We start from the raw sequence: 26,778 nt of genomic DNA on the forward strand, positions 1-26,778 counted from the left end.
TTCCGCCACCCGGAGCGCCTGGACGATGCGCTGCGCATTGCGGTCGAGGACAACACCTTCAGGTCCGACGACCTCGAGTTCACATTTGCCGCGCGCGGTTGGGCCGAGTGCGTGTTCCTCGGCCACTTCGAGACCTGGATGGAGAGGTTTAAGGTGACGCAGCGCTTCTTCGAGCCTCGGTTCACAGAGGCGACCAAGATCGGGAATGCGATGGTCAAGGCCGTTCTTGAAACGACGCAATGAGCGTAGACGGCAAACGAGATTGATAAACAATGGGGCGGGACGGTCCCCCGCGGGTGCGGGTGCTGTGGGCGCCAAGGGCTTGCTTTGCATAGTGGAGATCAGACGATGTCTGAGGTGGTGGGTGGTTGCGCACGGCACTTGGATGCCATATACCTTCCATCGCAACAGTGCTCTGCAGAAGGACGACCCTACGAAGCACCATGCGTTTGACCCATTTCACATGCGCGAATGCACTTCCTGTTTCGGAAGTCCGAATACGGCATATAGTATTGCGATGCGAAGGCCCGGAAGGCTAGACCCAACAGGGAGGGCATGAGTTCCCCAGCGGTAGATCAAACAGTCCATGAGCTTATGTGCGATTGAGCCCATGTGTTTTGAAACGTGTAGCCGAAAGTTACTTGTCGCCACAGACTCAACGTCGACCTCTGGGATGAATTCGCCGATAGGTTGGAGTAGCATCGCCGACAGGTTGCAGTAGTATCGCGAATGACAGCGCTGCGCCAACGTCATCTGAGGTTTGTGTGTTTGAGGTCTTGCGTCTATGGGCGCCGGAGGCTCTGAGCACGACATTTCTTTCTTAAAGAGAGGTGTGCGCCTGCAGCTCGTGGCACCATGGGTGCCGTTTCCTCCTTCTGCTGTCGGTGAGTCGGGTAAGGCTGGCTGGTCAGCCTCATCTAGTCGTCACATAACTGCCTGACAGAACCTAATCCGGGGCCAAATTAATCATGTACGGCCTTGTGAGGGGCTTATGGGCTGCGAGCCTGGTGCATGTGACCCTGGCCCAGCAGGTGAGCCCACCAAGCCATCAACACCTGGATAGACTCCAAGGCTGACTTGACCATGCGTGAAGCTCTTCGCCAACGAACCAACATGTGCTGTAAGCAACCCCATCATAATTTTAAATGGTACATGCGTGGCCTGGCGGCTGACAGACATCTCTAGGAGGGCTGTTATGCGGATGCGGTCCGCCTCAGTCCCTGCAATTCGCAGGACCTCGCATGTCAATGTACAGTCCCCAATTTCGCTGGGATCGGTCTCGCCGGCGGACCATGTTTCCTCGCTCAGTGTAGCCTCGCCGACCTGTCCAACCTCTCTTCCGCGTTGACCGCAATGTGCGCGTCGGCAACAGCGTCGTCGACGTCGCGGGCACAAACGACCGTTGCAGCCACGACCACGGCGGCGGCGGTCGTGGCGTCGCCGTCGTCGGGGTCGTCGTCAGAGTCCGGCACATCATCGAAGCCCACGAGCACAGCACGCCGGGTCAACACGGCGACGGCGTCCGCGGAGGTGATAGCTGCGCTACCCACGGACACCGCCACCGCCGCGCAGGTCGTACCGGAAAACGGCATGGGGGGCAACAACCAGACGCAGGGCCAGACGCTGAACGCCGCCGCCATCACTGGGATCGTGGTGGGCGGAGGGGCGGTCGGGCTGGTCGGCGGGATCCTGCTGTACTTCTTCACCGTGGTGCGGAGGCGCAAGATGGACCAGTCGCATTGGGACGAGCTTGAGCGGGAGAAAGCAGCAATGCAACAGTCGCTCGAGGAGCTGAAAATGGCCGTGCAGCGTGCTGGGACCTTTGACAGCTTGGATGAGAAGGGCGAGAAGGGGGACAAGGATAGGAAGCGACCCAGGACGATCAATTTGACTAGCAGTAAGGGCCCCGGGGAGCTGGGTGTGCCGTCGAGGATATTCGAGCTGCCAGCGTCCCCCGCCCGGATTGAGAAGACTTTATGAACGGCAGCCTTTTGCGAAGAAAATTAAAAAAGAAAAAAACAAGTCACGAGACAGAGAAGCCCGTTAGTGTTCGTTTCTGTGCGTTGAGCAATAGCTCTCAGGTTCTGCCCACGCACTGGTGCTGGGACAAAGGACGAAGTTGGTCTATTGAGGAGGGTGTGTACGAGAGTGTGTACGAGAGAGTGTGTGTACAAGAGGGAGGAGGGGGGACGGAGGAGGTTGCCTTGGAGGACCAAGCGCGCTCTGATGGGAGGATGAGCGCGCTTTCCCTCCACCATTTCTCATCACAACCATAGTAGGGCATATTTCTTTTGGGCAGGCGTTGCAGGTGCCTCGGCTGGGTCTGGGGTAGCATTTTGTGCTTGTGTTCAATATAGATACCCATGATCTTGAGCCCCAGCTATGGGAAGACAAAAGATTTGATGAGAGAAGACAACTTCACCCTGGTATCGGTGAAATGTTGAGTTCACAAGACACATGGAAGTAGACCATGATACATTCACTAACTTGCAGGGTGCCTTAATCAGGCACAAAAAGATATAAGAAATTTTCTTCTATTGTTCCTCAGCTATTCATTGCTATCAATTCTAGTCTGCAACCCCCATCCGGTGATTGTTCTGTATTCCATCCCAAGCTAATGTCATTTTCTGCGTTATAACAAAGAGGATGCTTTCTCCACCCTGCAAATCCTGAACACTAAGAAGCGACAGTGCGGGTTGTGAGAAGCAATGAGAAGAAGAGTGTTGTCTTTGGTATCCTTGGAAATCGAGAGAAACGCCACCTGTCCTCATGCAAGATCTTTTCTTTTTCTTTTTCCTGTTGTCCCCGTCCCGTACGTCTAGCGCACAACCCCCTATGTACCTTCAAGGTCTAGTCTTCAGAATGGAAGAAATTCGTGGTGACTATAAATAAGAATCCCACGTGAAGAAAACATAGAAGAGGCGTTCGCGCGTTCAGTGCGAACAGAATGAATGGCGTAGTCCGTGAGTAAGATCAGAGTCTTGTGAGTGCTCGACCTCTCAAGCGAGAATTTTGCTCAGGTCCCGCCCGTTCGCGACCAACGCGTCACGGCATCCACCACAGATTCGCACCGTGCAGTGAGAGCAGCAGAACCGCGCGCTGTTGTCCTCGACCTTGCAAGTCATGCAGGCGATCGGGTGCTGCTCGTTCTTGCTGGAGACGAAGCGGGAATGGCTGGTGAAGCAATCGAGCTGGCTCGCCTTGACGGGTGGTGCAGGAATAACATCTCCCGGGAAGAAAAGCCTCGAGTACTCGGCAGCAGGGAAGTAATTGGCCTCACCGGGCGAGGCTGGCACGATGGGGCCGGATTCCTCGGCGTTGGGGGGAGCGAGCTGCTTGATTTCAGGTTGGGTCTGCGCCGGCTTGGGAGAGTTGACTGCCTTGATGGTTGAGGCGTCGCCGTCATCGCTGATGGAGATGGAAGGGACGGAGGCGGAGCTAGTTGACTTGACGTGACTCGGGGATAGAGAGGCTGCCATTTGCGCGACTGGGGCAGGCGCTGCTGGAGAGGTAGCTGCTGGAGAGGCAGCGGCTGGAGAGATGGAAGCCGGTGAGGCAGCGCCTGGTGAGGACCGACCTGGAGGTGCGGGAGACCGCGGCAGACCCAGACGGCCGGAAGCACTTCCGGGAGGTGGTGGGCCGCGGGATGAACTTCTTGGCGGGAGCGAGGGCAGTGGGCCCAACGGTGGAGGAGCAGCCGGGGCAGGGGCAGCATTGCTGCGAATGATATCCTCTGGGATAATGCTGAGGGGCCTACCCTCAGTTGGAGGCGTAACAGGTGACGCGGGCGACGTCGGGGATCTCATAGTTGGGACATGCGCATCCACAGGGGACTCATCATGATCGTATTCTGGTGTTGGTGGGCGTTGGATGTGTGGCGACAAGGCTGGGCCGGCCTCAGATGCTTTGTAGCCCTCCTCGACTTCCTGGGCGTACTGAGAGAAGCCATCTAGGTCTTCTTTAGGCTTTGTGTTAACCATAATCTCTGGTCGAGGGTTTCTGGGCAAAGACTTGTTGGAAGGTGATGGCCGGATGTTGCGGCCCGGGAAAGATTGAAAGCCCTTCAGGATGGGTGAGTCCAAAGCGGATCCAGCAAAAGGAGGCCGAGGCCTTGGAAGAGAAGAAATGTCCTGTTGCAAAATCCCAGCTTCTTGTGTTGAAGCTGCTGTCGAGCCGTGTGAAGAGGTGAGTTTGAGCTGGGGGACAGTCAAGGGCTTGTCTGATTTCAGAGATCTCCTGCGCCAAAGTTGTGGCTGTGAGGGTGATTGGTCAGCCATGGACGAGGAGGTGGTGGGTTTCTGCTCAGATGGCGCAGAGGGAAGGGCCTTGGAGCTTTTGGGAGTCATGGGCCTTTGAATTTCCTTTGTAGGTGGTGTAGGAGGGCGACTGTCTGTGTGCTTTTCTAGACCGGCACCGTGCTGAGGATGTGGGGCATTTGTTTTCATCTCCGAAGAAACTGGAGTTGGCAAGTATAAGGGCGACACTAGGTCCAGTTTCGTGCTTCCTCCTCCAAGAGTATCCTTGGGCAGAACCTTGGGGTTTGGAGGTGATGGTTCCGTGAAAGAATATCCCGTAGCTGTTGTGTCCTCTGAATGCCGAGTGGCCGAAGAGTCCTCTGTTCCGTAGGCTGAGAATATACTTGACAGGGACTCGACGGGAGACACATTGCCACCTTGGGCTGGTTGTGGATGCGGTGGGCTCTGAACATTCTTCCCGCCAGTCCCGTTACCCACAGGCTTCCTCCTTATAACAGCAGGTGGGCTATTCATCCTTGTCAAGCCTGGAAGTGGAGGTAGTGGCGACTCTAACAGCTTGGTCGCCATGGTTGACGATGTATTCGCGGCGGTGTCCTTGGGAGGCAGTGGTGGACGAGATGAGGCCAGGGAGTCCTTCCTAATGGGCAACACAACAGTAGCCTTGGTATTGTTGGCAGACGGTGGTGGTGGATCCGGAAGAGCCTTTGTGTAGCGCGAAGTAGCCCAAGGCTTGGAGGGCGCGAAGGACGAGGTCTCCATCATATATGTTGCGCAATGGCCCCTTTTCCTGCAAACGTTGAGAACCCAATTTAGGATCAGAAGGCTTTTCAGTGGCCGGAGCAAGTCGTGGCACAGGGTCGGGCTAATACGCAGCGTTATGCTTGTCAGGGCGCAGTTATTGCCCGTGATTCAAGCAGACGTAACAGAGAAAGAAGTAGGGCCAGGGGGGACCGGAACTGCCCAGTGGTGCACGGCAGGTCTCGACCAGCGAGCAAGCATGCGATCCCGGGAGTTACCAAGGTTTGTGCCGTTGTAGCCTTGGGGACGAGTGGACGACTGCAAGCAAGACCCGCCTGCTGGTGTTGCAAGTATATTTTTGGACGAGGGATGCCGCAGTCAGACACCCAGAGCCGGACCTGAGCTTGTTATTATGACGCCGGAGGGCTGGCGAGTTTTCCGAGAGCCCTTGGCGATCCCAGTCCCAGCTTTACCCTTTGTGATCTTCGCGAACCGCGAACACACTGCAGCGCGGTGCGCTGGCCGCTGGGTGGCCAACGGTACTCGAAAACTGAAGTCTGTGTGAGGAAATCGTCCCTGGATTTCTGAAACAACCGCTAGTTCCTGTGGAGCTAAGGAGCTTGGGGATCCTGGAACGACCCCTTGCAACAGGCCTTCATCTGTCCGGCGGCCAGTAATTCGCCGAGTTTATCGATAAAGGACTGCAATAGTGACAGCAGGCTGGATTGGCTGCCAAGGGTTGAGAGTTGGACATGGACAGAGGATCCTTTCACATGGACAGCGCGGATGTGCCGGGGATTATTGCAGATGCTGTGCCACAGGACATTGCGAGTTTGTGTCCCGGCCTCCGACTGGCATGATGGTCGAATCTCCAGGACAAGGTTGGTGTCACACGACGAGAAACGTGCCTGGTCCAGGAAGAAGGGGGGAGAAAAAGACAGCTTCTCAGCCACAACTGATCAACAGGGGCCTGTCAGAAAATAGACAGCTCCCTCCCTGAGGCGTCAACAGTGCTGACCAACCATATACCCTCCGCGCTGCCCACCACCACAGAGCGTCTGTCAAAAAGATGCTCGCTGTCGGTCTGCGTTGGACACCATCGGTGGCGCTGTGGCCTGTGGCCTGTAGCATGCCCAGCTCATGTGCGTTCCATGTCGTCGGTCCGGGAACATCCCTCGAGAAGCGAGCTCTTCAGAAGTACCAGGTTCCTGAGGCAGCCCGCAGCAGGATCTTGGTCGGCCTTGTCCTCGGACTGTTTTGATTGCTGCGGTCCTGCGGGCGCATATTGGATACCAAGTGTGCCCATCACCGTAGCAAGTGCAATGACATTGCCATGACGGATGTGTGATCCGAGCGAGTGCTCAGAGTTCAGGTAAATAAATCAGCTTGACGAGCTTGCCATGAAGCGGCATAAAATTGCAGACCCGTTCGTTCCCCTCTTTCCATCTCCGAAGACAAACCTTTTCATGTTTGTGCTGACGAGAAGGGCCAAGATTCAAGGATGGTTCGTCTGGTGTCGTCGGTTGGATGCAGCAAGGTGGGATGGCAGCAGGAATGCAGGGGGCTTCAGGAACAGAGAGGTGCAGACAGAGAGATTTGAGATGAATGCCAACCGCTTCATTGGCCGTGCGGAGACTAAGTATGGGGGGAGGCCGGCGATTGATTGCGCACTTGCGAATCTTGGATCCTCCCGAGCTTCTTGGGGGCGCCGTTGCAATGTGATGTGTACCTGCGTCCAACCGAAGATATAAATACTTGGCTGTAATATCGCGCGATGCCATCTTGACGAGGGACCGGTAGGCTGCAGCAGATATATGATTATGATGTGTGACTAAAGGCCACCTGGGCACACGCAGCCTCGTGTGGGCTGAGTGGCGTGATTGACATGTTGACGCGAGACCCCGCGGCCGTCGTCGTGGCAGGTCAGCACGGGACAGAGTACTGTACTGTATCCATGTATCTCAACAGCCAGAGGAGCAGAGGAATGGATGCCCAGCCCATCCTCATGGTGTGCAACCATCTGTCCCCTCGGCCACAAAATGTTTGTCCAAGGTCCATCTCATGTACGGGTATCAAGCCAGGAACCCGTGAGGCCCCATGGGAATCAGCCGAAGCATGACATGACTGTGACTGGTTTGTGTCATTAGTCTCTGGTCACCCAAGACCGGAACTCTACTGCCCATCTCAACTGGTATCAAACCTGCCGGGTGGTACACCTCCTGACATCCCCACGTTCGTTACTGTTGTTTACCGTTAGTAAACTCGTCGGAAACAGTATCAGGGTTCCGACGAACAAGGAGGATGTAGGCACGGGAGAGGTGCCGGCAATCTGATGATGAGCCGGTCGACGATCCCGGCCGGAGACACTGGCGTCCCCGCAATCGGCCGGCTGCGGCAAGTTCCCGCCGATAAGTCCGGATGACGAAATCACTGGACTCGATCTCAGTGCTGAGATCGCGACCTCTCAGCCTTTCTGGCCATCTTCTTGGGCTTACAACTTCGAACTGTATGCAACATGGCCGTAGATAAGGGACGGCAAAATCACGAGGCAACAGAAGCGAGTCCGCTCCTGCGCCCGGATCCTCCGAATGAAGCCAACGGCGCCCATGCCGGAGCAGGAGGCAACGGTACCATTGCCGACTCGTTGACACAAAGCTCCTCGAACACGGCCGTTGCGGCGAATGCACGAGGCCGTGAGCCCATTCCGGCCGAGAATGGTGGCGACGAGGTCACACGGGAGGGCATCCCCGAGATGGCCAAGAGGCTGCACATCTTGTTGCCTGCAATAGGCATTGGCATCTTCTTGTGTGCCCTCGACCAGCTTCTCGCCGTGGCGACTGTAAGCGATAGCCCTCGCAGGTGTCAAGGCCTCTTCCATATACTCCAGGGGCAGGTTGGGGTTGTTAAGGGGTGACATAGAGATAGTCTCAAATCCTCCGCTTCCTCGGTTCTTCCTCTTCGAATCCATCAGCAAATAGACTGACGGAGACATATTGCAGTATGCCAAGATTGGGAGCGACCTGAAGGCCCTCAACTCTACCAGCTGGATTGCCACAGCGTGAGTCCTCAGCTTAAGCCGTGTCTCTAACTTCAAGTTGCATTGCACTGACCGCATACGAAGATACTTCCTCACCCTCACGAGCTGCCAGCCTCTGTACGGCAAGCTCTCTGATATCTTCGGTAGGAAAGAGTGTCTACTGTTCGCCTATGTCGTGTTTGGCCTGGGCTGCCTGGGCTGCGGCCTGGCGCAGGACATCACCCAGCTGATCATCTCCCGGGCCGTGGCTGGCATCGGCGGCGGCGGCATGAACGCCGTCGTCTCCATCCTGCTGACTGACATCGTGCCCTTGCGAGAGCGCGGCGTCTGGCAGGGGTATATGAACATCATATTCGGTGCAGGGACAGCTACGGGAGCGCCCTTGGGCGGCCTGCTCGCTGACTCGTTGGGGTGGCGGTGGTGAGTGATGTTCTTGTTAATCCTCTAAATGAAATCGGTGTGAATGGAGCTGGGGAGACAAGAGTGGCTGGGTAGCAGAGAGTTGTGATGCCATGGAGACGAACTGACATGATAGTCACAGGTCTTTCATCGGGCAGGTGCCCGTCGTCATGCTCGCTTTCATTACCGTCTACCTTGTGCTCCACCTCCCCAAGAGAGACGACTCTCACTGGAGGGAGAAGCTCGCCCGGGTCGACTTCCTCGGCGCCTTCTTCCTCGTCTCGGCTGTGCTCTGCCTCCTGCTCGGCCTCGACAACGGCAGCAATGAGGGCTGGGGCAAGACGCAGACCATCGTACCGCTCGCTGTCTCCCCGGCCTTGTTCGCCATCTTCATTTTTGTTGAAGTTCGGGTGGCGTCACACCCTTTTGCTCCGGGGCACATTATCTTCGAGCGGTCCCTTTTCGCGGCATATTTGTGCAACTTTTTCGGCGTGCTTGGACAGATGCCCGTCTTGTTTTTCTTGCCTCTGTTGTACCAAGCAGTGGATGGCGTTTCAACTGTCCACGCCGGGCTGCTACTGATGCCGGCTTCCATATTCGGTGTCAGCGCGTCGTTGGGCGCTGGATTTGTAATGCGGCGGACCGGCCGCTTTTTCTGGATTAATGCCGCCGGCTGGGGCTTGCTTTTGTTCAGCATCGTGCCCATGGTCTTGTTCTCCGGGCCCTGGTTCAAGTCTGAAGTTGGTACATCGATTGCGCTGGCGATGCAAGCCCTGGGTGCTGGAACAGGTACCTGCTCCCCGAGTCCATTTCTGTCCTCTCTCTTTCCCTGCCGCTGTGGCCAATCTAGACTCTTCCTATCCGTACGAACAGACTTGACTAAATGTATCTCGCCTGACAGGTATCACTACCACCTTAGTAGCACTCATCTCCAACGCCGCCAAGGAAGACGCAGCAGTTGTCATCGCCTGCAGCTATCTCTTCCGCTCTCTCGGGTCGGCCATTGGCGTCAGCGTCGCCTCCGCGATCTTGCAGCAGGTCCTTCGATCCCAGCTTGCAGAGCAGCTCGGCAGCGGCCAGGACGCGTGGGAGATAGAGGAGCGCGTCCGTGAGAGCCTGGACTATATTGCGCAGCTGCCGCCGGGTACGGCTGTCATTGTGCGTCGTTGTTACCAAATAGCCACCATGAGTGTTTTTGGATTCCAGGCCGTACCAACGGCCCTGTCTTTTATTTCTGCCTTCTTTATCAAGGAGAAGAAGCTGGGTTAGTAGAGAGCTTACTGGGTTGTAATTAGACAGCTACACGCACAAGGACTTCTTTAGACATTTTGGGAAGATTAATTTTCTACATAAGTTTCTGTTCGAAGCAACCAATCGAGCTACCACATGAATAGACGGTCAAACGACATTATCAATATAGGCTACTGTATTAGCTTTCCAGCTCAAAGCAGTCAAGGTTGTAGACTGCTCCCGTCCCATCTTTCATGCGCCTTCACCTCCCGTCCAAACTACAAGAACCAAAAAGCCCCTGACGATATATGCGTTGAAATTGGCTCTAGGGCGGCGCATTCACGCTTGCCAAAGGGGCTGTCAACATAAGACGTCACTATCACTAATTAGTATATATTTGCGACTGTCGCGTCAGTATCATAACGACCGACCTTTCTACCCCGGCCCCGTCCTTCAGACTCTTTCCCCCTGCCCGGGCCGTAACATCTCGGAATGGAGACCATCGGGTCAGGCATTGCCGTCCGGAGGCATTTTGTTCTCCCGTGTTCTCCCGTGTACAATGGCCGTTCCATGATCCGAATAAGTGTGAAGACGTGGACGGCATTGCTATGATCTGCTTCGTTCTCTCAGGTCCGTCTGGCAACTTATCTTGTGGAAATACTTGGTTGATCTTGGGGCGCGAATGTCTGGATGACGAGGAGCTACTAGATCAATCATTCTTGATTCCGGCCATAGATTAGCAAATTTGCGCCACTGAGTCACGGACACAATGTCCTGGCGCAATTTCAGCTGCTGCTTTCCAGCGATTGACATATGTGTTGATTGTACTGGGAGACCAAGTTAGTGAGATACTGTTCTCCAGAATGGAGTCCGCGATGAAGAAGCCGTGGCATCCTTTGGCGAAGCTGAAGGTCACGTTGTGCATATTGTCGACTAGTTGAGCAGACACTCCAGGGGCAGCGCGTGTCGGCAGGATACGTCCACTACCTAGACATGAAGTACACCCATAGCATCCGCCGGGCGGACTCCACAAGTCCGAGGCCTTGGTGTGGTCAAGAGGCCAGTGTGGGAACAAGACTGGCACATATTCATCAAGCTGCATTCCACATGGCTGTCATTTTGGTATCTACAACATCCCCTGGGGCCGAAGGCTTGCAACGTGCAGACGTGTTCCATCCCGCCAGTGCTGCAGTCTCCCCGAACGACGTGTGCCTGTCTTGTCGTCGCATGCGGCTTTCTTCGTTATCTAATCCGTATTCTTCGTGATGACCTTCATAAACTGTGTGCTAGCGGGGGGAGGATATCTGGGATATCAAAAAGGCTGGAAAAGGACTCGAACGAGGAACCAGCAAAAGTAAGTTGCGTGTGCAAGAAAACGTGTGTGTGTGTGTGTGTGTGTGTGTGTTGGTGCGTGGGCGTGTTTGTGTGAAACGACATAACGCAAGGCGCCCCGAAGAATTGAAAAAAGCCCTCCGTCAGCAGCCGTTTCCCTTTCTATGATCTTCTTTTTGAGGTTTCCAACCAAGCAATGTGGGCAAAAAACGATGCCATGCAGCCCCAACTCTCATATCGTCAGGTATCCGGATCTATCGTGACCACGCCGTGGTGGGATCAAAGACCGTCTGAGCCATAACTCAGGCTCCTAAACCTCGCCCGTGCCGGGTGAGGGCTTTTCCCGTCGCCATTGAACGCAAAGGCGCGGTCCCATGCCTCCTTCCCCCTCGCCTAGAGGTTGAAGCCACGCTTTGGATATGCGACACCCTCCACGGCCGCCTCGTCAACGAACCAGCTGCACCGGTCGCCCGTCTGCTCGTTGACCAGGGCACAGGGGAGGCCGGAGGCGGCGCCGTCCTCGAAGATCTGCTTCATGATTCCTTTCTTGCCGCCGCCCGTGGCCACGAAGGCGACGCGGACCGCGTGGGTCACGACGGGCAGGGTCAGGGTGATCCGCTTTGGCGGAGGCTTGGGGCTGTCCTCGATGGGGGCGACCCAGGCGGTGGCCTCGCGCAGGAGCTCGTGGCCGGGGAACAGCGAGCAGGTGTGGCCGTCGGGACCGCAGCCGAGGAGCAGCAGGTCGAAGATGGGCAGACGCACGCTGTCGCGGCTGGCGAAGGAGCTGACGAGCACCTGCTCGTAGTCGTCGGCCACCTCGAGGCTCTCCTTGGACAGCAGGCCCGTGTTGATGGAGTGGACGATGGGCTTGCCCTGGTCCGCGGGGATCTTGTCGAGCAGCTCCTTCTTCAGCAGGCCGTAGTTGGAGTCCTCATGGTCCAGGGGCACGATACGCTCATCGGCGAAGAAAATCTCCCACTTGTCCCACTTGATGGTGTCCTCAGGCCCGGAGGCGGGGCTTAGAAGAGCCTGGGCTAGGGTCTTGGGAAGGGAGCCGCCTGATACGGCGAGCTTGAAGGAGTTGTGGCGGGTAATTCCTGCATTTTGGCACTGGATCACGTATGCGCGCAGGGCCGTGGCGAGCGCAGGGACGTCGGGGAAAGGGTAGAGGTTGGCTTGCCCGTGGTTACCCATTGTGACTGATGTGTTCTCCAGACGTAAGTCCTGGCCTCGGAAATAAGGTTGAGAGGCTGTCTAGTGAGTGGACTTTGACTCTGAGGTTGGCGTGCTGGATGAGTATCAGACCAAGATTCGGACGATGATGGACCTGGCCGTGGGGGAGGACCGTTGCGCGATTTGGCCGTGGGGAAAGATGTTGTGCAAGATTGTGCGGGAGTAGTCAAGCTGCAGGAGGCACAGGTGAGAGGATATGACGGTCCCTTGTGCTATGGTGTGGATCAAGATAAGAGAGCAAACAGTGGACAGGGGAAAAGTTTCCCTCGGTGGCCCTCAGTGGGAAGACGGTGACGAAAAGACGGCGAAGCGTCCGTTTGATTCCACCCGAGCTATTCGAGTTCAGTTGAGTTCCGCCTGGTGCAGCAGTGGAGGGGCAGAGTACAGAGGGGCAGAGGGGTAGCTGGTAGGTATGGGAAGGTCCCCTCCTGCTAAATTTCCAGGTTGCGGCGCTATCGATAAGGCGCCAATGCAACCGGCGCGAGAGCTTGCGGCTACAGGGCAAGCAGGGGAGCAGGGAGGCAGGCTTGTGGGTAAAGGGTCCCGATATGCCACAAGAACTTTTCGACGATTTTCTGCTTGCTTCTTTTTATTTGTTCTATCTATCTACTCCCAGACCACGGCGTCAACCTAGGAGTGTCCCCATGAGATGAGAGGCAGCCACAGTATTTCTATTCAGCTCGGCTAATGATGACCTTTGGGAGGAAGAGTCAACAGCGGTTAAATGGCAAGCTTGATAACTAGGAGAAAATGACAGCTCTCCTGCGAGCAGCAACAATAGTCTGGCGACGATAACGAATGTTCGCCGTCAGTATCAAACAAAGTCGACAGGTCAGAAGGACTTCGGCTCGAGTTACCGCCGCCAGGGCCAAGCAGGAACCTGGTTCCTGGTTGGTCCAGCTGGCCTAATCGGGTGCGGTCAAGGTGACGGTGAAGGTGAGGGCGAAGGTGAGATGGGTGGATTCCTTGTGGTTATTGCCGTCTGTTACGAGCTGGTGGTTACTTGCTACCTGAATTTTGAGCAATCAGTCTGCCCCTGCATTTGTCCTACTGCTGACACAGGCCAGATGGCATGCAGTGTTGTTATGATAAGAGGCATAAAGTGTAACCAGGAACCGTAACAGCTGGCACAAAAGTTTGCACGAATCGGGTGTGAATCCTCTTTCTGTAGCAAACCCCTCTCACTTTCGAGACCTTCGCGGGAGCTCCCTGCCCGTCATCGCCTCACTAAGCAACGGCTACCCTTTGGGGTGCACCGACCCACATCAAGCGCTCTTGGCTCCCTTCATGAAGGGCTCGCAGCCTAGGATGTCTGTTCCAGGCCTGTCTAGCAATTCTTGCCTTTGCAGTAGCAGTTTAAATGGGGATTGGGCTCGAGATCAATGCCCTTCGCGCCCCAGGGCGAGGACTGATGTAAGTGTGACGTTGTGCCGTGAAGATTATAGCAGATCTCGAAAGTTTATTTTCTTTGACTGCTGGCATGTAAGGTACGGGTTGCATTTCGATGAGACAGCTCCTGCGGCATCTCCACCTGCTTGTCCAGGCTGAGCTGGGCTTCGATGCGCTGGATGCTTGTCAAGAGCCTTCATAGGTGTGTTGATGAGCTCCCTCCCTGTCCTCCCCCAAGGCCCAAGGGCCCGCTGCGCGGCGAGATGTGGATGATCTCAGTGGCTCGCTGGCTTGATGGCATTCGCCGTGGACATGAGTAAGCCAGCACGTAGATGATCCATTTACACCGCAGCCCAACGACAAGGAGGGTGTTTGACCACCCCAGCTGATTCGCCCGACTGGCTGAGCCAGATGCATGGAAGATTCGTTAGATGTCGATAATGCGCACTGGTTTTTGGCGACAAGGCTGGAGCAGCCAGCCGACGCCACACATTAGCATCGGGGACTGGCGGGATGCCCGACGCACATCAGGCCTGGCCCAGACGGTCCAGATCCTAGGGAAATGAAGGTAAATGAATAGTAATCATCTCCTCGGAGTAACAGGCAGGAATAGGACTGCAAGCATCGTGATCTTCGTCATCGTGGCCCTCAACTTTTCGTTTCCCGTCCGCAGTGGGGTTGCCATGTCGTCATCGTGCGTGCCAGGGTGGCCCCGTTGACCCTCCCTGGGCCGCCGGATAGTGCCCGAGCTCTTTTTGACGCGGCAGTGGGAACGGTGGCATCGGTGTCGCACAACTGCCCCGGTTCCCGGTGGGCCGGTCCGGCTCGAATCAGGCCTGGGCGGGTGTTTTGAGTTTCGTATGCCTGTATGCCTGTATGCCTGGCCGACCAGAGGACGTGTTCGTGCCGAAGTTGCATTTGCAAATCGTGGGATCTGCACGGTCGTGTTGCTTTGCTGTGGTTTGCGTGGGGGTCTGAGTGTGGTCTACTCTACAGTCCACGAGCTTTGGAGGAGGCTAACGCTTCTTGCCACCACTACTCACTTGCCTTGGAGGTCTTTGTGATAGCAAGCAGCACATTTCTTGGAGGATGCTCCAGAAACTTCCACATTGCAGTTGCGCAGATCGATGCCCTTGCGATGTAGTACAGACTGTGAATCAGACCAGATCGCTCAAGTTTGGATCATCGTGTCGCATGAACAAGGAGTAGAACAAAACTTGGTCGCTGGTCGCTGGTCGTTGGATGTTTTTGTCAGCCCATGGAATCGAACGACCACACAATATTGTTAGCGTCTTCCTGGAGGACGAAATTCGTGAACCCGGCCACGACTCGTTTCAACCCAGAACATTCCATACATAGACAGACAGTCCAAGACGCGACGTTCCTTGTAAACATAGACTTAGATCTCTTTATTTAAGCATGGCTCCCTCTCAAGCCCCCAAATACCTCACCGGCGATGGGACCGCCATCAACGAGTTCCTCGACAAATTTGATGTGCGTCATTTGTTGTCCTCCAAGGACCCTAGTTTCAGGGTCTAAATGCATGCTTACCATGAGTCCAGACTTTCCTGCTAGACTGCGACGGTGAGCCTCAATATCGAGGGTTTCGATGCGGGCCAAGTCACTGACGAGGCGCGTACAGGAGTTCTTTGGTCGGGTGATCACTTGTTCGCTGGCATCGCTGAGACAATACAGCTGCTGCGATCAAAAGGTCTGGTTTTTATTAATCACATCCCCTCACCGCCGCCTGGGCTCTTACAAGGCTAACGCATGCCGCAGGTAAGCGAACCGTCTTCGTGACGAACAACTCCACAAAGTCGCGTGCCGAGTACCTCAAGAAGTTCGAGTCCAAGGGAATCCCAGGGTCCGTAGATGACGTCTTCGGTTCGGCCTACTCGGCCGCCATCTACATCAGCCGGATCCTGGCCCTGCCGGCGCCCAAGAACAAGGTCTTCGTGCTCGGCGAGGCGGGCATCGAGACGGAGCTGCGATCCGAGGGCGTGTCCTTTGTGGGCGGCACGGACCCTACGTTCCGGCGCGACATCACCGAGGCCGACTTCGCGGGGCTCGCCGACGGGTCGCTGCTGGACCCGGACGTCGGCGTGGTGCTGGCGGGGCTGGACTTCCACGTCAACTACCTCAAGCTGGCCACGGCGTACCAGTACCTCGCGCGTGGCGCCCGGTTCCTGGCCACCAACACCGACAGCACTCTGCCCATGAACCACAGCTTCTTCCCCGGGGCGGGGTCAGTGCTCGTGCCCCTGTCCAACATGACCAAGCAGCAGCCGCTGGCGCTGGGCAAGCCCAGCCAGGCGATGATGGACGCCGTGGAAGGCAAGTTCCACCTGGACAGGGCCCGGACGTGCATGATCGGGGATCGACTGGACACGGACATCAAGTTCGGCATCGAGGGCAAGCTGGGCGGGACGCTGGCGGTGCTGACTGGCGTCAGCAAGAAGGCGGACTGGGAGGCAGAGGGCGCGGTCGCCGTGCCGGCATACTACGTGGACAAGCTGAGTGATCTGGCCCAGGGAGATCACTAGGCGCAGGAAGACGCCTGCAAGGCGCTGCAACGAGCTGGCGCTGGCGCTGTTGCTGAGATCCCATTGGGCAGTGGCAACAGAGTTTCTAGAGAGTTCCAGCGGACGTCGGCTGCGGTTGCCTGTCAATCAAGCCTTGACAGCTTCTGAGCTGTTCGCATCACACGAGACGGGATGGCCCTTGAGAAGCAGGTGCGCATGGTGATGCGGAGATCCCGGGCCAAGAAATGTCGGAGCTTGCAAGAAAGAAAGACAGACATAAATCACCGCATCACATCGCGTTTAGTTGTGCGTCCGCATGGCAGGCATCACACCCCGTCGGGCATCAAGGCATGGAGCGGATCCGTAGGCGCATAGGTTTGTGCATCCGCCCCGAAGCGCCGGCATCGAGGACCGCGGTGGCAAATTCTGTGGAGGCTCCGGAGTGCATGTTAGACAGGACGGGCACAGTAGCCGGTGGCCCCCAATCTTTTTGCTTTTCTTTGCCCTGTCTTGTCCTGTCCTGTCCTTTTCTGTCCTCTCCTGCCCTGCCCTGCCTTGACCTACCTTGGCCTGCTCTGCGATGCCTTTGCGATGACTTGCGATGCCTCGCGTTGCCTCGCGTTGCCTTGCATTGACTCATTCGATCCCCAGGCGATGCTCTGATGCTCAAGTTCCGAGCAAGATGACGCTGGCGGTGATCGATGCGTGCGACGTGTGCGATGCAATGCGTGCGGTGCGATGTGTGCGATGCGTGCATGCAGAAGAAGCATTGTGTGTTGCACGAGGTCGGCACGTATCCTGAGCATGGCATTCCACAACGACGTCATAGCTGGACCCTGGGTGGTAAAGTTTTCCAAGGACGAGCGTCGGAGGGTGCTCCTGGTGCCGATGATGAGGCGTGGAGTTTGCAGGTGCAGGGGCTCCTGGTCCCGCCAAGCAGGACAAAGACAGGAGACAAGAGGGACAGAGACAGGAGACGCACATCATCTCTGCATGTACAGTACAGTCCCGTACAGTCCCGTGCAATGCCCTGACACGGTCGGGCGGCATACCCTCTGCCATGCCACGCCATGCCATGATATGACATGACATGTGACTCCGTTCCCCTGCCTCACGAAACATGGCGATGCCCGATGAACCCGACAATGACAACGGCGCTGGGTGAGCTTCCTCCGTGGATCGTGATCTGACCCAGCCTGAAGCACCCGCCCGCAGCAAGATGGACGGTCGCACGACAACTACCCCGACGACGACGGCGAGGACGACAACAACTGCTGCAGCGCATATGCTTATGAGCACCGCGGCGCAATGCAGCACAAACGCAGCGCGACGCTACGCAACCAATGCGCTGGTTGCACCGGGGATCAGCAGAACCTTGGAAGGAGGACCCTTAAAAAGTTTGTCCCGAATCCAGGGTCCTCTCGACCCCTCCCAATTGGGAGTTTCCCTGTTCAAGGGTCCTTGCGAAACTGGCGGGGTTGTGACTTGGCACCAATTCATTTCCATCCCACCAGCCTGTCTTGGGTTTGTGCGCATGTCTTCCGTGTGTCCGTCTGTGTGACTGACTGGACTGGCGCGTGAGCAGCTCGTTGTCAGTGCCGGCTTGCCGGGAGGGGAGATCATCATGCCACACACAGCACACGGAGCGCGCCAGCTGGACTACCACTGACTACCACTGACTAATTACTGCGCTGAGCACACCGACTGGCTGGCTGGACAGACAGCACAGACTACAGTACCGCCTACGTGCGGCTAATCTTGATCCCTGGGGGCTGGCGTGGTTTAGCTGCCTCGGTATAGCCTCGCACTCCCTGCCAGGGTTGGCTGGGATGGAACGTCGTCTCCTCCAGCACGGTAACCTAGGGCCCAGACTGTTCTGGCCCAGGGACTAGCGGCTGAGACCATTCTTTTGATGCCGCAAGCCTCGTGCGTGCGGGTGCGGGTAAGTGTGAGAGTGACAGTGAAGATCCATCCGCCAGAGCTAGGTAGTGTAGAGTGGAACATGTTTGTTCATGCACAACGGCCAGGATGGAACATAGTTGGGGTGCATATGTACCAAGGCCAAGGCATGGGTATGGGTTATGTGTGTGTGTGTGTGTGTGTGAGAACCTGTGTATGCACGTATATATGTATGTATGTAAGTAAGTTCGTACAAGGAGCTGCAGGTCGGACTGTGCAGTGGCCTTGGCCGTGGCCGGGAAATCGAAGATGGGCTGCGGGATGCGGGAGACGGGAGACGGGAGTTGGAAGATGAGTTATGCGAGATGACAGATGAGATGTTGGAGATGTATGTGGGAAAATTATTGACTGAAGAAGCCCAGAGAAGGACGTCGACGACGACGACGTCGAATGTCGACTGAATATGCAAGGTGACGCCCAGTTGACGGGATTTGGACCCATCTGGGCGCCCTGCCCTACCCGTCACCTGCTTCCCCATTCGTTTCCCCGACCAACATTTCGAGCTCCAGCGCCCTATTGCGCAGGCAATGACAACCTTGGAACCCAGCTCCAGCTTGCTCCCCCCTCTCCTCCCCCCAGCGCCTGACTTTGTTTTTGAGACCACACGACCCTGGGTGCTTATCAGACAAGAGCGCCTCTCTCGATCCCCCGATGACGCCTCGATGCCTTGCGTAGCCTCATCGCCAGATCGTTCTCGTGCCCTTGGATGAAGCCATTGCTATGGCCCATTATTGGACATTGACATTGAGATTAGTGGGGGCCCTGCACCCGTTCAGGCCGTTTCGCCTTCACCCACTAGATACCTCTCTAGGCACTTAAATTACCACCTACGGTCCTGTACTACGGGAGGCACCTACAAGTAGGTGGGTATCTGCTGTAAAAGTCCTGCACTCGGTAGATCAGAGGACCAACTCCCTCCCCTGGCCCAGCCCAGTACAGCCCAGCCCAGTACATGCGGTACCTCACCAGACCGTGCCCGACAGACTGCCCGACAGACTGCCCGACAGACTGCCCGACAGACTGCCAGACCAGCAGCTTTCCCCCTGCACCTGCACCTGCACCTGCGCCTGCGCCTGTCCTGTGCCTGTGCATGTACCTCTGTACCCTTCTGCTCTGGTGTGTTCTGGTGTGCTTTGGTCTGCTCACGACAACTCAAATCGACGTCGTCCAGGGGCTGCCTCCTCCTTCCAGCTAAGCCAACCCACTCAAAATTCTCAATCTTTAAATCTGGTACACACCTTTCATGATAAACAGCAGTGCCTCTCACGTCGCTTGGATCATCGGTGTTCCTGGTCCACCTTCTCCCCAGACTTTTGCCACCCTCGCGAACCCTTCTTATTTTTATATAAACTTACTCGAGTGCTGCGTCGGCCAACGCTACCCTCTTCGACCCCGGTGCTTGCTGCCCGGTCCAAAATTTCTCTCCATATCCCTCACATCCCACATCATCCACATCCCACCAGGGGCCAGTCCCTTACCTTTGCCCCGCCCTCTCCTGCCCTACCGCACCCTGCTCTTGGACACGAACCTGCCTATCCACCCACACAGTCGGAGGGTACGTACAATACAACTTCATTGCGGCCTTGTTTTGCCCTCGCCAACCTTGACTGACGTCCCTAGAGTGTCTTCGCCGTATCTGCTTGTCCCAATTCCGGAAGGCCTAGCCGGCCCCACGCGCAGACTCACTCCCAGAGCATACATCTAAAAGCCAAAAACCTCGCCTCCAGCTTGTCGCCGTCTGCTGAGCATAACCAGCCCTAAATCTCCTCGTCCATGCCGCTCCCGCCTGTCTGCTGAGGACGCGATGCGAGCTGTCTGGACACGCTCTGGCCCTTCCAACACCCCTGCAAAGTCCCCCCACCATGGAATCTGACGAGAACACAAATTCCTACACCACTGACGAAGACGCCGAATATTCTGTCCTTTTGGACCGCCGAGAGCAGCTGACCGATCTTCTTGCCGAGTCACCTTATGACCTGATCCGCTACCTCCAACGAGCGGTCGTCTACTCCAACCTTGGCTACCCGGACCTCGCCGCCGGCGATGCCTATCGCGCCTTGCTCCTGACCGACGAGGTCCGAAACGAAGGCTTCGAGTACCATGACCAGGCTGTTCATGCTCTCCAGCCCTACTTGTCCTCTCCCTCCGCTCTTCCCGAGGTCCTGAACCATGGCGCCCTCCGGCAAGGGTCCGGCGGCATGGTCAACGGCCACGGCCCTCAAGGCCCAGAATTCTACCAGGAGATCGCCGCCGTAGCATCTGTGCGATGCTACCAGATCATATCCCTCAGCCTGCTGCTTTGTGGCTGCTTGAGCAGTGCCCAGACTTACTGTGAACGCGGCCTCGCAGCATCGCCAAACAACCAGGAACTGCTGAATACCAAAAGCCACATCTTGACTGTGGCTCGCCGCAGGCTCCAGACTCAAGATGTCGATGTTGGTCGACTACCCGAGTGGGGTCATGTGCGAAGAGAGGTCTATCCATGGAATACTCACGAGCCAGATCGGTTCTCTGCCAAGTCTTTGTCGTTTCTGAACCAAGAGCTCGCGAGCATGGCACCGAAGTGCGAGGTGCGGGTTTCCGAGCTTCCCGTCCTTCTCGACTCAGCAAGCAACACCGACGACTATGAGATCATTCCTACTTGCAACCAGCTGGGCGTATTTGCAAAGGAGGATATCGCTCCCGGAGAAACCGTGCTCAATGAATACTCGCTCTTGACGGCCAACAACAGGCTCAAGGACCAGTTGTGTGACGCCTGTGGTACTGAATTGCCTCCCTTGAGCGCTGAAGGTGGGCCTGTCAGCTGCGACGAGTGCTACGACACGGTCTTCTGTGACCAATTCTGCCATGACAAAGCGCAGGAGCTCTACCACCCAGCCGTTTGTGAGAAGGATGTCGATGCTATCGCCAAAGACCCCGACGCTGCAGAGTCTAGCGCATCACTGCACCTCCTTCTTCTAGCTCGGCTCCTTGCTATGTCGGCACATCAGGAGGTTCACCCACTACAATTAAAGAACATCAAGTACATCTGGGGCGACTTCATTCCTCCTCACACCAACGCAATTTCTATCTCGCCTAATGCCGGACCACCGCCGGATTGGACCCTACCCTTCTCTTTCAAGTACAACGTCGAGACGCCGCTGCATATTCTCGAGAAGATGGACATCGACATCTACCAGACTCTCCCCCAATACGATTTGTGGGTCCTGAACACCTGCTTCGCCAAGTTCCGCGGCACGGCATCGGCGAGACAGAGCACTCGAGATGGACGGCCCGATGTCGCGGCCGTACACCCTTTCTGGTGCCTTGCGAACCACGACTGCAACCCGAACGTGACGTGGGAATGGGGTGGCAGGATGAAGCTCTGGGCACGAGAACGCAAGGTTGTGGGCAATCAGCCGGGTGGCATCAAAGCCGGCGAAGAGATTCTAAATCACTACTGCGACATCGACTTGCCTGTTCATAAGAGACGGGAATGGGCCGAGGGAAGTCTTGGTGGCTGGTGCATGTGCAAGAGATGCAGGGACGAAATTGCACACGGCGGAACTGCAACGAATGGAGTCGACGGTGCCGCGCCACACCGAGCGAACGAGGTGAATGGAGTGTCCGGAGTGGACGGAGTAGACGGTTCTACCCCAGAGCCAATGGACTGGGCGGTCCATCACAAAAGAGAGGACGTCATAATGGCAGGCATTGACGGATCCTCGCGGGGTTGAACACGCAATCCCTCGGGCGGGAACATCTACAACCATTTTCAGCGGCATCTATGGTGTGGTATGATATACGAGAAACTGGGTATGATACCACGACACATATCAATGGCGAAGTTGGACACCTGGTGTGCGGCTACATCTAATGAAACAGAGGCGCTTGAGAGGAAAATCACTCCAAACAATTGCCAAGCCGAAGACAAAAAAATTATATCACCACATGGTTCAGCAGCATACGAGGGTCTGACCAGCTTGGGAGGATAGGGCTGAAGTTTCGAGGAATTATGAATAAACAAAGCCCCAAATTCAGCTGCGACTCGGGATACACACGGAGGCATCAAACATGAAGGAGTATGAGATAGTGCCTCGTCCGTCCTTCCGGAGGTGAGGTCGAGGGTTGGGTGAAAATCAACGAAACCAAAAGACCAAAAAAAAATTCCACCCCCAACAAGGTGTTCCCGAGGGCGCTTCCGCCCGTTACCAGTCAGTCAGTCAGTCTTCTCTGTTTGGCATGAGACATCCCACTGCTGAAGAGAGCTGAAGAGCGTCAGACCAGCGCTTGTTAATGTGCATCCACCCACCTAGATTAGCAAACCAAGGCGGAAGAGACTGCTCAATCAGCTATAGGCCAGCCCGGCCTCTCTCTCGAATCGGTTGTCATTCGACGAGGCAATGACACCATTTGTTTTTGAAGCACACTGCTCCTCCCTCCCTCACCTAGTGCGTCCAACGTTTTCTGGCACGAGCACACTCAAAACTCGTGATGAGCAGCGTCTCATACGCAAATTACAGCATGAGCACGTCCGTAAGCAGAGGGCGGAATCAATGACCGGTAATTAAGGAAATGTTTGGAAGCACGTATGCATGCACATTGAAGAGCGGGACGTCGAGTATGATTTACGCTTCTCTTAAACCATTAATTTTGATTGCCAGTCTGTGGTTCCTGCGCCCTAGCCTTTACTTAGTGGTATGCACAACTCGCTGTGTGTTTGTCCCTCGTTCGACAAGCAGCGACTCTCTGGCGTTTTGAACCTCCAGTCCACACGTTCCTAATTAAATCTGCCATGCTTCCCTTTGTGCAATCTGCTCTCAGCTACCCCTGCGGTACTTCCTTCGCGGCCCGCTCTCTACGCTTGAGCTGCTGTTCCGCCTCTTCCGCTCGCCCCTTGGCGCGGCACTCACGTCGGACGAGCTGTTCCTCCTCGCCCGGCGCCGCGGAGGTGACGCCGATCTCGATGGGGACCGAGTCTGGCGCGTCGCGGCTGCTCCTCCTCGTCGCGGTGGAGACCGCGTCCGGGATGGACTCCTACTATAAGACCGTGACCGGTAGCTGTCTCCTGCACGTCGTGCTGGAGGCGGAGAGCGCGACCGTGAGGGTGACCTGGGCGCGGGGCGACGTCGTGGAGGTGGCGTGGGTGATCGGGAGATGGATCGCGCTGGTGCACGGCTCCGGGGTGGCGGGGAGCGTGAGCCAGGCAGCGAGCGGTTCGCCGGACGCCGCGCGGGTGGTGGGGATGCTGATCTGGACAACGAGCGCTGTGCAGCTCTGCGCGGTGGAGGAGAGCGAGAGTCAGACACGGACCGTCGGGCGGCACGCCTCGGTGGCGGGGAGCGCGAGCTACCTGAGGAGTAGGATCGCGATGAGCGGCTGTACGAGCGGTCCCTGGCTGGCGCACCCCTGGCTGGCGGGGAGCGAGTGATCGAACGGCCGCGATCACCATCCCGAACATCTCGACGGGGGGGTGGTGAACGGGAGCGACTGGTTGAGATGGACCTAGTCAAGCTGCGATCTCGGCTGTATGATCTCTCCCTGTTGTTGCGACGGGGCGGCGTCACACTTCGAGAGTATGAACGGCGGCGGTCGATGGCCCGCCGGGGAGGCGTGCGCGAGCGCGAGCGGGATCGAGAATAGGAGGAGCCCGTGTAAGATGAATAGCTGGACGCCGAGTCCGAGTCTGATTCGTCTGCCTTGATCGGCGCAGGAAGTGCAGGCGGCGGCAGACTCTGAAGATACTCTCGCATGTCCTCTGTGAGTGCACCCATGCCGATGGAAGTGAAGTAGTTGATGGCGAAGAGGATGTTGCGCCGTTCCTCGCCTCGTGGGAAGAGGCTCTCGAGGCTCGGCTGAAGGAGCGGGTCTCTGCAACGGGCTTGTAATTTCTTCAAGCCAATCTCCTCCGAAATCTCTTGAAACAGGATCTTGATGAAGATACGCGATGCCGAGGTCGTCTCCTCCTGATTGAGGTGGATAATTGACAAGCAATGCCAGCCGATAGCATCTGAGCCGAACATATGCCCGAAGAGCCTGGCGATGTTCCGTAGCTTGTTGCTGTCGTACCGGTGAATCTTCTCGTAATAGTCGGCGAAAGCAGCCTCGAACAACTCATTCCACATCCTGTTGATCTTGGCCAGTCGCTCCGCAATACCACCGTAGAATTTTGTGTACGTCTTCTCCTGACTGCAGCATTCGACTACCATCTCCGGTATTTCCTTCTCCAAGCCCATAGGTATCTGGATTCGGAGGAGCTTATGAACCGATTCCTCGTAGTCTGCAGAGGACATCAGGGTCAAGTAAATCGTTCTTCGCAAGTTGACCAGGTCAGCATTACTCTGGTCCTTGATCTCGACGGCCTTCTGCTCCTCATCTTCGCTCTCTGATGACTCGTCTTCGTCGTCACTGTCGTCTTCATCATCGCTCCCTTCGCCCAAAATCTCGGCTTTTAGCTTCTTGTACTCCTCCTCGTGCTGCTCGTATTCAGGATCGTATTTGAAGATGTTCAGACTGTCCTGGCCATCGAGCTCTCCTTGTAAGTCAATGTTGTGCGTGATTTGATCCTCTTCCTCCACCAAGTCGAGCTCTTCCTTGACGGACGGATTGTCTTTGAACTTGTCCTTCCTCTGCTGGAACAGGACCTCGATCTGATATTGCACTCGTTTTTCGATGGCGCTATCATGCAGAATGTTGCGGAACTGGTCAAACAGAACCCTGGCAATAGAGGCGTTCATCTCCTCCAAGAACTGTCCAACCTCCCTCGTCAGGTTGACCGCAATCTCCACACTATCATCGGATGGCTTGTGCAACAACAGAATGAGCATTTGCGCAACCAAGTTTTCAGAAACGACCTGGAAGTTGGTGAGATGCGCAAGGAATGCCGTGCTCGACAGGCAGACCGCCTTGTCGTTCCTGCGAAACGCCTTCCGGAACCGCAGCACCAGCCTCTTGACCAGCAGCTCGCCGACCGCGGGGAGCTTGGTGTTCACGATGGCGACCATCGCCGCGTAGATGGGAGTGAAGGGGAGAGATGCCGCCTGGGCCTTCATGATGCTCTGGCAAAACAGGCCCCTGCCCCGGACCAGGTTCTCGTTGAACAGCTCCGGCACGATCAGCTTCAGGTTGGGGCTGTTGGCCTTGTTGATCAGGCCGTTGATCGACTTCTTGAGCGCCTCCCACGCCATCCGCTGCCACTCCTTGGTCGTCTTGTCCGTGATCTGGGCCTGCAGGGCGCGCAGCCTCGCGGGCGGGATGTAGGTGCCCCCTGAGCGCGCGTTGATCAGGCGGTCGTACTCTGCCTTGGCGGCGGCCTGCTTCTGCTCCTCGGTCGGGACGGGGGGCGGCGTGCGCTCGCGCCTGGGCAGCTCTCGCGCCCTGGGCCGGTCCGGCCGGTAGCTGTCGCCGCCTTTGCGCCGCGGTTGGTCATGGTCACGGTCGCGCCCTCTCTCTCTGCCGTCGTCTCTGCCGTCGTCTCCGTGGTCTTCGTGGCGCCTTCGCGGGGGCGATCGAGGTACGCGGTTGGGGGAGCGCTCGTCGAGATGGCGGTCGCTCACGACCGATGCTGTTTCGGTCGCCATTCCAAGGCAGCAAGCCCTCCTTCTTTCTGAAGGGGCTTCGTGGGAGCTGGGTCTCTCGGTGACGTCCTTCTGAAAGCCTCGCAGTTGTAATCACCACTGTTGTTCTGGGCTGCGAGCATCCAAGAATGGACGCTTCTTGATGCCGGCAGAGCAACAAGAACGAGACGAGCTTGGGTGAATGTTTGTAGTTGTGCAAAGTTCAGGCTGTGGTTGGTCTCAGTCTAATGGCACGGTAACAAATTTCTGGGGGCGTAGGCTGGTCTGTGCGTGCAAGCAGCAGCTCCAGGCGCTGGGACGGGGCGACACATAGGCTGACAGGCTGGACAGGGGGGGGGGGGGCCAGAGCTCCTGCACGTTCAGCCGGCGCGACATTGCATCGTGGCTCCAATTTCGAGTCCTAGTGCCTCGACTTCCTGGAGCAACCGCCGGGGGCAATTCAACCTCCCTACTTACTTTCCACCACTGTGAGAAAGGCGTGCCTTTGAGCCTCGACATTCCCTTTCTATACGCTCCTTCACCACCCCGATCTATTCCACTTCAATCATACGGGATTTTCTACAATGGTTCGTCCATCAGATGCGCCCTCCAAGCCTGGCATGTGCTAACCCGTTCTCTCTCCACGTGCGCAGCTTGACAAAGTCGTGGGCATCGCCATGCTTGTGGCCGCCACGGTCGTCTTCCTCTACTACACCTTCTGGACCTTGTTTATGGTACGTTTGCGCCCCGAACTTACTAAATCCCTCCATCCCCTTGAAACTCGACAGCTCGAGCGCATAGCTAACACAGCGACCCCCTCCCAGCCCTTCGTCGACTCGGACCACCCCCTCCAGAACTTCTTCCCCCCTCGCGTCTGGGCCGTCCGGATCCCTGTCATCCTCATCCTCCTCGCTTCCGCCGTCGTAGGCTCCTTCCTCGGCGTCGTCATGATCCGGAGCAACAAGAAGAAGGCCGCCAAGGCCAAGGCCGCCGCCGCGAAGAAGAAGACGTAAACCCCGGAGAACTGGACACCACCCCAACTATTTGGAACATCAGATGCTGCGTGCTGAGTGGGCAGCAAGCTGGGCAATGAGGCGTCGTCAATGTATGGAGAGCATCTGGCAGAGGAGGATTTTGCCCTGTCTGGT

At 56.6% G+C, this 26,778-nt stretch overlaps 8 protein-coding genes across 8 annotated transcripts; 5 read left to right on the forward strand and 3 right to left on the reverse strand.

The window, feature by feature from the left end:
• Nucleotides 1-968: 968 nt before the first annotated feature.
• J7T55_009511 (uncharacterized protein) lies at nt 969-1,980 on the forward strand (the record flags this gene model as incomplete). The annotated part of the gene is made up of 3 exons (XM_053132577.1): nt 969-1,031; nt 1,094-1,120; nt 1,186-1,980. 3 exons carry the CDS (start codon nt 969-971, stop codon nt 1,978-1,980), a joined length of 885 nt encoding a protein of 294 aa, XP_052989343.1.
• Nucleotides 1,981-2,999: 1,019 nt separating this feature from the next.
• On the reverse strand, nt 3,000-5,015 carry J7T55_009512 (uncharacterized protein; the record flags this gene model as incomplete). The annotated part of the gene is made up of 1 exon (XM_053132578.1): nt 3,000-5,015. The coding sequence occupies one exon, from the start codon at nt 5,013-5,015 to the stop codon at nt 3,000-3,002; it is 2,016 nt and encodes a 671-aa protein (XP_052989344.1).
• A 2,494-nt stretch (nt 5,016-7,509) lies between these two features.
• Nucleotides 7,510-9,699, forward strand: J7T55_009513 (uncharacterized protein; the record flags this gene model as incomplete). The annotated part of the gene is made up of 5 exons (XM_053132579.1): nt 7,510-7,833; nt 7,994-8,052; nt 8,116-8,451; nt 8,573-9,219; nt 9,350-9,699. The coding sequence occupies 5 exons, from the start codon at nt 7,510-7,512 to the stop codon at nt 9,697-9,699; spliced, it is 1,716 nt and encodes a 571-aa protein (XP_052989345.1).
• A 1,686-nt stretch (nt 9,700-11,385) lies between these two features.
• J7T55_009514 (6-phosphogluconolactonase) lies at nt 11,386-12,186 on the reverse strand (the record flags this gene model as incomplete). The annotated part of the gene is made up of 1 exon (XM_053132580.1): nt 11,386-12,186. One exon carries the CDS (start codon nt 12,184-12,186, stop codon nt 11,386-11,388), a length of 801 nt encoding a protein of 266 aa, XP_052989346.1.
• Nucleotides 12,187-15,033: 2,847 nt separating this feature from the next.
• J7T55_009515 (uncharacterized protein) lies at nt 15,034-16,157 on the forward strand (the record flags this gene model as incomplete). Its single annotated transcript, XM_053132581.1, has 3 exons — nt 15,034-15,108; nt 15,190-15,325; nt 15,394-16,157. 3 exons carry the CDS (start codon nt 15,034-15,036, stop codon nt 16,155-16,157), a joined length of 975 nt encoding a protein of 324 aa, XP_052989347.1.
• Nucleotides 16,158-19,957: 3,800 nt separating this feature from the next.
• J7T55_009516 (wd tetratricopeptide repeat domain-containing protein) lies at nt 19,958-21,811 on the forward strand (the record flags this gene model as incomplete). Its single annotated transcript, XM_053132582.1, has 1 exon — nt 19,958-21,811. The coding sequence occupies one exon, from the start codon at nt 19,958-19,960 to the stop codon at nt 21,809-21,811; it is 1,854 nt and encodes a 617-aa protein (XP_052989348.1).
• A 1,087-nt stretch (nt 21,812-22,898) lies between these two features.
• On the reverse strand, nt 22,899-25,654 carry J7T55_009517 (uncharacterized protein; the record flags this gene model as incomplete). Its single annotated transcript, XM_053132583.1, has 3 exons — nt 22,899-23,111; nt 23,187-23,322; nt 23,388-25,654. 3 exons carry the CDS (start codon nt 25,652-25,654, stop codon nt 22,899-22,901), a joined length of 2,616 nt encoding a protein of 871 aa, XP_052989349.1.
• A 560-nt stretch (nt 25,655-26,214) lies between these two features.
• Nucleotides 26,215-26,643, forward strand: J7T55_009518 (dolichyl-phosphate mannosyltransferase polypeptide 2; the record flags this gene model as incomplete). Its single annotated transcript, XM_053132585.1, has 3 exons — nt 26,215-26,217; nt 26,284-26,364; nt 26,455-26,643. The coding sequence occupies 3 exons, from the start codon at nt 26,215-26,217 to the stop codon at nt 26,641-26,643; spliced, it is 273 nt and encodes a 90-aa protein (XP_052989350.1).
• Between the last annotated feature and the right edge of the window lie 135 nt (nt 26,644-26,778).

This window comes from Diaporthe amygdali (assembly GCF_026229845.1).
Source record: "Diaporthe amygdali strain CAA958 chromosome Unknown NODE_32_length_550834_cov_65_698784, whole genome shotgun sequence".
In the NCBI taxonomy this organism is placed as follows: Eukaryota; Fungi; Ascomycota; class Sordariomycetes; order Diaporthales; family Diaporthaceae; genus Diaporthe; species Diaporthe amygdali.